A 7725-nucleotide genomic window follows, 5' to 3' on the forward strand; every position below is an offset into this window, starting at 1 on the left:
TCTCTCTCTTTTATTTCAATGGTACTCGTTAAGTCCTTACTACATGGCAGGTGGCATACCGAGCGCTGGGGTAGATACAAGTTATTCAGGTTGGACAGAGTCCCTGTCCCGCATAGGGCTCACGGTCTTAATCCCCATTTACAGATGAGGTAACCGAGATACAGAGAAGTGAAGTGACTTGTCCGTGGTCACACAGCAGGCAAGTGGCAGAGCTGGAATTAGCAGCCAGGTCCTCTGACACCCAGGCCCGCGCCCCTTCCACTAGTCCTCGCCGCTCCTCTAATGGGAACGAGCCCGACACCAAATGCCCAACCTGAAGCCAAAGACATGAGAAGCGAGCTGGGCACTGCCTCTGATGGGGTGATCTTGTCCCTGCCCGGAACGGTAGCGGTGCCTGGCACATACTAAGCACCTAATCGATGTCGTGATCACCCTGGTGAGAATAGCATCAGGGGCAAATGTGTTAGCCCTGGGGAGGAAGAGGGGAGTTGTGGGAAGGCTTGCGGGTGGAGTGTCATGAGGAGGAGGAGGAAGAGGAGGCTTTAACTTTGTCCGCTGGGCCGGCAGGGTCCCCAGCAGCGGGAGCGGCGGGTGCAGCAGCTGCACTACACGGCCTGGCCCGACCACGGCCTCCCCGAATCCACTGGCTCCATCATGGCCTTCGTGGAGCTGGTGCGGGAGCGAGGGCGGGTGGCTGCGGGCGCCGGACCCACCCTGGTGCACTGCAGGTAAGGGCTGGGGCGGGGCAGGCCGGGGGAGGGCACGGCGAAGGGGGAAGCAGCCCGGCCCAGTGGAAAGAGCACGGACCCCACGGAAGTCAGAGGAGCTGACTTCTAATTCCGGCTCTGCCGACTGCTTGTTGCGTGACCTTGGGCAAGTCGTTTAACTCCTCCGTGCCTCAGTTCTCCTGTTCACCCTCCTACTTAGACTGTGAGCCCCATGAGGGACGGGGACTGTGTCCAACCTAATTAACTTGTACCTACCTCAGTGCTTAGAACAGTGTTTGTTCACATAGTAAGGGCTTAAGAAATACGATAAAAAAAGACGGGGGAGGTGGGAGAAGGGATTGAGCTGGATGGAGGACCTGGGACTTGGGAAGGGGCCTGGGAAGTATTTAATATTCACCCCACCCATGGCACTTTCATAAATGCTTAACAAAAAACAGAATCATTATGTACATAGCCATAATTTATTAGAATGTCTGTCTCCCCCTCTAGACTATAAGCTCATTGTGGACAGGGAATGTGTCTACCAACTCTGTTGTAGTTACCCAAGCGCTTAGTACAGTGCTCTACACATAGTAAGTGCTCAATAAATACCATCTGTTGATTGAATGATTGATTGGAAGGGCCACAGTGTGGAACTAGAGGCTCAGGAAGAGAGGGGAGTAGAGGCACAGGGGTGGGGATAGACTTGAAGGCCTGTGTGGATAATTTACACATAATCGGCGGGGCACATGTAATTAGTATCTCCAGGTAAATGGTTAGCCCGTAATAATAATGATAATTATGGTACTGGTTAAGCATTTACAATGTGCCAAGCACTGTTCTAAGCACTGGAGTAAATACCAGTTAATCAGATTGTTCACAGTCCCTGTCCCACGTGGGGCTCACATACTTAATCTCAATTTTACAGATGAGGTAAGTGAGGCCCAGAGAGGTGAAGTGATTTACCCAAGGTTGGACTCAGTGGTCCCGATGTGCATATCATCGCCACAAATGACACCACGGACATTGGCTCCCCTCCATCCAGCTCAATCCCTTCTCCCACCTCCCCCGTCTTTTTTATCGGCCAGGTGGCTAGTTTCTTGTCCTCAGACCTGAGTTATGTGCCCCTCGGTCGCCTCTCCCCTTCTTCCCCAAGCCTGCCCAGCCCCTGCCGGGTCAGGGAGGGGAGCTCCAGCCTGGAGTCAGGCCTACCGGCTGCTTCCCGGAGCCAGGGCGGAGCAGGGCGGGTTGCGGGCGGGTGTCTCCGCTCACCCTCTCCACCCAACTGGCAGCGCGGGCGTGGGCCGGACGGGCACCTTCATCGCCCTGGCGCGGCTCCTGCAGCAGCTGGAAGAGGAGAAGGCCGTGGATGTGTTCAACACTGTGTACACCTTGCGGCTTCACCGCTACCTCATGATCCAGACCCTGGTGAGAGCGGGGCGCCACGGCGGGGGGGGGGGGGTGGTGGGACCGCAGGGGGACGGTGGTGGGAGACTGTGGCATGGAGGCTGATTGGTTGGAAAGAGAGCAGAGGGTCAGGAAGGGGTTGGAAGGAGCGGAGTTGGGGGAGACAGGCGAGGAATGGGAACTTGGGAAAGGCGGATGGAGGACGGGGAGCCAGAAGAGGGGGAGGCGGAGTCAGGTGAGGCTGCTGCTTTTCGCACCCTCCTCCCCAGGCCCGCAGTCCTATTGCCCAAGGGCCCCTGAGTGGTCGGCTGCCAACTCTGTTATATGGTATTCTCCCAAGCGCTCAGTACAGATGAAGGAGCAGCATGGAAGAGTGGATAGAGCATGGGGCCGGGAGTCAGAAGGTCACGGGTTCTAAACCCGGCTCCTCCACTTGCCTGCTGTGTGACCTTGGGCGAGTCACTTCACTTCTGTGGGCCTCAGTTACCTCATCTGTAAAATGGGGCTTGAGACCGTGAGCCCCACGTGGGACGGGGACTGTGTCCAACCCGATTTGCTTGTATCCACCCAGGGTTTTAGTACAGTGCCTGGCACATAGTAAGTGCTTAACAAATACCAGTTATTATTATTTGCTTGTACCCACCCCAGCGCTTAGAACAGTACCTGGCACATAATAAGTGATTAACAAATACCATAATTATTATTAATTATTATTACATTGCTCTGCACACAGAAAGCTCTCAGTATATTGACTGGTTGACTCCTGCCCCTACCCTGGCTCCCTCACCAGCCGTTCGATTTTTTTCTGAACGTGCTGCCAGTCTGCACCCTGCTGGTTCCTCCTCCCGCCCCCCTCGCCAGCCCACCAGAAGAGGGGGTGTCGGGTCACCCGACGAACTTCCCCGACCTGGCTGTCTTCCACCCTCCCAGGCCCAGTACATCTTCCTGCACAGCTGCCTCTTGGACAAGATCTCCGAGGACCCTCGAGCCAAACTGGCCGTGTCCCAGATGTAAACCCCCCCCCGCCCTCCCACCCCTCCTTCCAGGTCCCGGCCCCTTCCCTCCCACCCCCCACCCCCCAACAAAGGGCAGCGGATATGGCCGTTGCCTACCAGTGTTGGGCGTTTCCCTCTCTGGGCCGTGGCAGAGGCCCTTGACAGTCTCTTTCCTCCCAGTGCTGACACTCAAACTAGTTCAAGGTGGGCAAGGAGGCGGGAGGGGAGGAGGGATTGGGGCGGCTGGAGGAGGGAGGGTCAGGAGGGTCGGGAGACCGTGGGGTGGAAGGGGAGGAGGAGGGGGTGGTCAGGTTTGGCATCTCACTCTCCCCATTGTCTCCCAGCTCCCCCGGTCCCATCGCAGCCAAGAGCTTCCTGCAGCAGTTTGCCAAGAAGTCGGCCAGTGCCAACGCTGGCTTCCTGAGGGAATACGAGGTGGGCGGCGGGCACAAGGCACGGGCTCATCTGGCCTGCTTCGCCCTCTCCCCCGGACCACCTGCCTGGTGCCTGAGGGGTTCTCACCCACTTCCTCTCCTTCATAGGCCCCTCTGTCCCCGGCTGGCAGTGCCCGCCCGGGCTGAGCCCATGTGCCTTCTCTCCCTCCCCCAGAACCTGCTGGAGGCACTCAAGCACCACAGTGATCCTGGGACGCCCTGCCCTGGGCACCAGCCAAGCAGCCCCATCTCCCAGCTCCTGCCTTGTGAGTGCGGGACGCTCCCCCGCCTCGCCGTCGGGCTGCTTGCCTCCGAGCCCTCTGGGGCCTGAGCTCTGTACCTGGCTCAGGGAGCAGGCACAGCCCCTGGCCTCGGGATGCTGACGATCCGAAAGGACAATTAAGACAGACTCAAATGTCTCAGCTAGAGTGGGTGGGCTGGAAGGAGGGGACTGGGTGGGTGGTGGGGGAGTCAGGAGATGAATCTGGGAAAATTTCCCGGAGGAGGTGACGGCAGAAGCTCACGTTTATGATTATTATCGATGATAATAATTACGGTATTTGTTAGGCACTTACTATGTGCCAAGCACTGTTCTAAGCGCTGAGATAGATACAAGGTAATCAGGTTGGACACAGTCTCTGTTCCACACTGGGGCTTACAGTCTCAATCCCCATTTTACAGATGTGGTAACCGAGGCAAAGAGAAACTAAGTGATTTGCCCAAGGTCACACAGCGGACAGGTGGCGGAGCCGGGATTAGAACCCAGGTCCCCTGTCTCCCAAGCCCATGCTCTTGCCACTGAGCCGCATCGGGCGGTGAGATCGGGGCCCTAGAGAGTCCCGAACAGCAGCCGGACCTGGTCGGAGCCCTGGCTGTGGGAGACTCGGCCGTGGGGACTGGGTGGTCAGCCCTGGTGGTCTGAGCTGCGGGCAGGAAAGGCAGTGCCCCCTCACCCCACCCTATTTCTCTGCAGATGACCGTTCCCGGGTTCAGTTCTCTCGGCTGGAGCAGGGACCCCTCTCCGAACTGGGCCAGGCCTGGCTCTTCCCAGTGAGATTGCCTTCCTTGGACTGCTCTTGTCCTCCTTCCCTTCTCCCCATCACTGCCCCCAGACCCTGGACTGGTTGCCAGATATCCCCTCCCTCCTCTTCCCCCCACAACCTCCCAGAGCCCCCTCTCTATCTCCGTGCTGGGGCTGACCAGCCCTGGGAAGGGGGTGAGCTGTCTGGTCCGGTGGAAAGAGCCCAGGTCTGGGAACCGGGCGTCTGAGTTCCAATTCCAGCTCCACCCCGGTCTGCTGGGTGACCACGGCCGAGTCACGACCGACGTCTCTGGGCCTCCGGGCCCCGCCGAGTGAGGCTAGCATGCCCCGATGCTCTGTATTGCACGGAGATGGGGTGAGGGAGAGACGATGCCACTGCTTTTTGGAAAAATCAAAGCCACCTTACACCTTCAAGGGTATCTTGTTACTGAAGGCCCAGGAGGGTTCTGGGCCGGAGGTGGGCCCCGGACCCAGGACCAACCCGGAGGGCTCCGGGTGGCTGCTGGGGGTGTGTTGATGCTGTATGTGTGCCTTGGGGAGGTGGGCCTGGCATCAGGGAAGGGCAGGGTTGATGACAGAGGGATGCTAGAGAGGAGCTTATGGTGAGAGATTGGGATGGCCCTGCTCCCGCTCCCACCTCCGCCCCTGCCCCCCGCCCCTACCCCCGCTCCCATCCCCAACCCCGCCCCCCGCACCTTGGGCTGAGCCAGGGTCCTCTTCAGGGTGGAGCCCTGGGCCAGGACTGTGTGGCGCTGGCAGGCCCGGTGCGGGTAGATGAGTTCTGGAGGCTGGTGTGGGAGCACGATGTCCGAGTCCTCATCTCCCTGTGCCCGCCGGAGAACCAGGACCAGGTGAGGGGGGTCGGCGGGCGCAGGGCTCCGTGGCACCGGCAGTCTCGGTGCAGGCCGACAGGTTCTGGCGGCTGGTGTGGGAGCACGATGTCCGAGTCACTCATCCATCCGTTCATTCGATCGTATTTATCGAGCGCTTACTGTGTGCGGAGCACTGTACTGAGCGCTTGGAATGTACAACTCGGCAACGGATAGAGACAATCCCTGCCCAACAAGGGGCTCACGGTCTAGACAGGGAGCCTGTTCTGGGAGCTAGGATCTGCTGAGGGGGGGTCAGCGGGGCCAGGAGCAGGGCCGAGAGCAGAGCCGGCCCAATGGGGCCCACGCGGTGACTTCAGGCTGGGTCTGTGGGCTCTGAGGGGCACCGAGGAAGGTGGGGAGGTCTCTGCAAGGGGAACGGTACCCTCCGGAGGGGAGGCCCATCCACACCGAGGCACCGACTTGTTCAGCGGGCCCTGAGGGGCCACTGAGGAGGACAGGGGTCTCTTCGGGAGGAGCGGTCCCCTCTAGAGGGGCGGCCCGTCCGCGCTGCGGGGCTGACCGTTGGGTGGGCTCGGAGGGGGCCCCGAGGAGGGCAGTGAGGAGGGTCGGGGTCCCCGCAGGAGGAGCGGTACCCCCTGGAGGGTCGGCCCGTCCACACCGAGACGCTGACGGTTTGTTGGGAAGCAGAGGCGGCCGCGGTGGAGTGGCCCTGCTCTCGGCTCCGGATCGAACACGTGGGTGCCGGGCCGGGAGAGGGGTGGCCCAGCCGCGACCGTGGGCCGGGGGGGGACGAGGGACCCCCGTGGAAACCCAGGTGGCGGTGGCGGGGGGTAGGGCGGAGGTGGAGGGGACGGGGTGGCCTCCCCGCCGGTCACCGCTCACGGCCCGACCGTCCCCCGGGAGAAGAAGGGGAAGCAACGGCAACTGCGGCGGTTCCGCTTCCCGCACTGGGAGAGCGGGAGGGAGCCCCCGGCCCGGGCCCTGCCCCGCTTCCTGGAGGCCGTGCTCCGGTCCAGCCCGCGGGACGAGAAGCCGGGGACCCTCCTCGCTCACGCAAGGTAGATCCCCTCCCCCGGGTCCCCACCGGGGACCACCCCTGAGGGCCCGGCTATCCGGGCCCGGGGAGTCCCGCGCCGGGCCTGACGCGAGTCCCCCCTCGCAGCTCGGGCCTGGCGCAGTTGGGGACCCTCCTAGCCCTGGAGCTGCTGCTGCATCAGGCTGGAAAAGACGGCGCCGTGGATGTGTTCGGGGTGGTCCTGAGGCTGGCCCGGGCCTGCCGCGCTATGACCCCGAGTCTGGTGAGAGCCGGGGTCGTGGGGTCGGGGGAAAGGGCAAAATGGTGGTGGGCTCGACCTCCTGGCTGCAGCAGCGCGTCTCTGCCGCCAGATGGTGCTGCCGGCCGCCCCCCCTCCCCGTCGTTCCCGCCGCTGCTGCCGCTGAGGCCGAGGCCCTGCAGGCCTCCCACCGGCCCGGCCCCAAGGACTAATTAATAATAATGTTGGTTAAGCGCTTACTATGTGCAGAGCACTGTTCTAAGCGCTGGGGGAGATACAGGCTCGTCAGGTGGTCCCACGTGAGGCTCACGGTCTTCGTCCCCTTTTCCAGATGAGGGAACTGAGGCACAGAGAAGTGAAGTGACTTAATAATGATGACATTCGTTAAGCGCTTACTATGTGAGGACCACCGTTCTAAGCGCTGGGGTAGACACGGGGGAATCAGGTTGTCCCACGTGAGGCCCCATTTGACAGATGAGGTAACTGAGGCACAGAGAAGTTAAGTGACTTGCCCACAGTCACATAGCTGACGAGTGGCAGAGCCGGGATTCGGAACCGTGACCTCTGTCTCCCAAGTCCGTGCTCTTTCCACTGAGCCCCGCCGCCCACAGACACGCAGCTGACAAGTGGCAGAGCCGGGAGTCGACTCCGTGACCCCCGACTCCGAAGCCCAGGCTCTTTCCACTGAGCCACGCTGCTTCCCCCAAGGAAGCCAACAAGCCCTTGTCTCCCACCCCTTCCTTCCTCCAGCCCTCTGGTCCCTACTGGACCTTCTCGGACGGGAGGTCGGGGAGGGGAGGCCTGAGCGGAGGACTTGCCCCTTTCCGTCCCCAGGAGCAGTACACGTACCTCTACAGCTGCGTCCGCGGCGCCCTGACCGGCCGGCCGGCGTGAAGAGGCCCCGGGAAGAGTCCCGGGCGGCGTCCCGTCCTCGGCGCCCGGCACCCGCCCGACCTCTGACCTGTGCCGTGGTCCGGCTCGAAGCTTCCGAACTTCCTGGCCGAAGAATAAAGAGATCTGTCGGAGTGGCGTC

At 61.4% G+C, this 7725-nt stretch overlaps 1 protein-coding gene across 3 annotated transcripts in view; it reads left to right on the forward strand.

The window, feature by feature from the left end:
* Window positions 1-7725, forward strand: part of LOC100077200 (receptor-type tyrosine-protein phosphatase V-like) — a 28537-nt gene extending 20812 nt beyond the window's left edge. For all 3 annotated transcript variants that reach the window (XM_029069936.2, XM_029069937.2, XM_029069938.2), the window contains 11 exons: window positions 568-728; window positions 2000-2135; window positions 3045-3124; window positions 3454-3544; window positions 3719-3809; window positions 4517-4593; window positions 5308-5436; window positions 6039-6152; window positions 6325-6476; window positions 6581-6716; window positions 7527-7725. In XM_029069936.2, coding sequence (XP_028925769.1) covers window positions 568-728; window positions 2000-2135; window positions 3045-3124; window positions 3454-3544; window positions 3719-3809; window positions 4517-4593; window positions 5308-5436; window positions 6039-6152; window positions 6325-6476; window positions 6581-6716; window positions 7527-7586 — 1227 coding nt within the window. In that variant the 3' untranslated portion in view covers window positions 7587-7725. The remainder of the gene's footprint in view (window positions 1-567; window positions 729-1999; window positions 2136-3044; window positions 3125-3453; window positions 3545-3718; window positions 3810-4516; window positions 4594-5307; window positions 5437-6038; window positions 6153-6324; window positions 6477-6580; window positions 6717-7526) is intronic.

This window comes from Ornithorhynchus anatinus, chromosome 7, assembly GCF_004115215.2.
Source record: "Ornithorhynchus anatinus isolate Pmale09 chromosome 7, mOrnAna1.pri.v4, whole genome shotgun sequence".
Lineage (NCBI taxonomy): Eukaryota > Metazoa > Chordata > Mammalia > Monotremata > Ornithorhynchidae > Ornithorhynchus > Ornithorhynchus anatinus.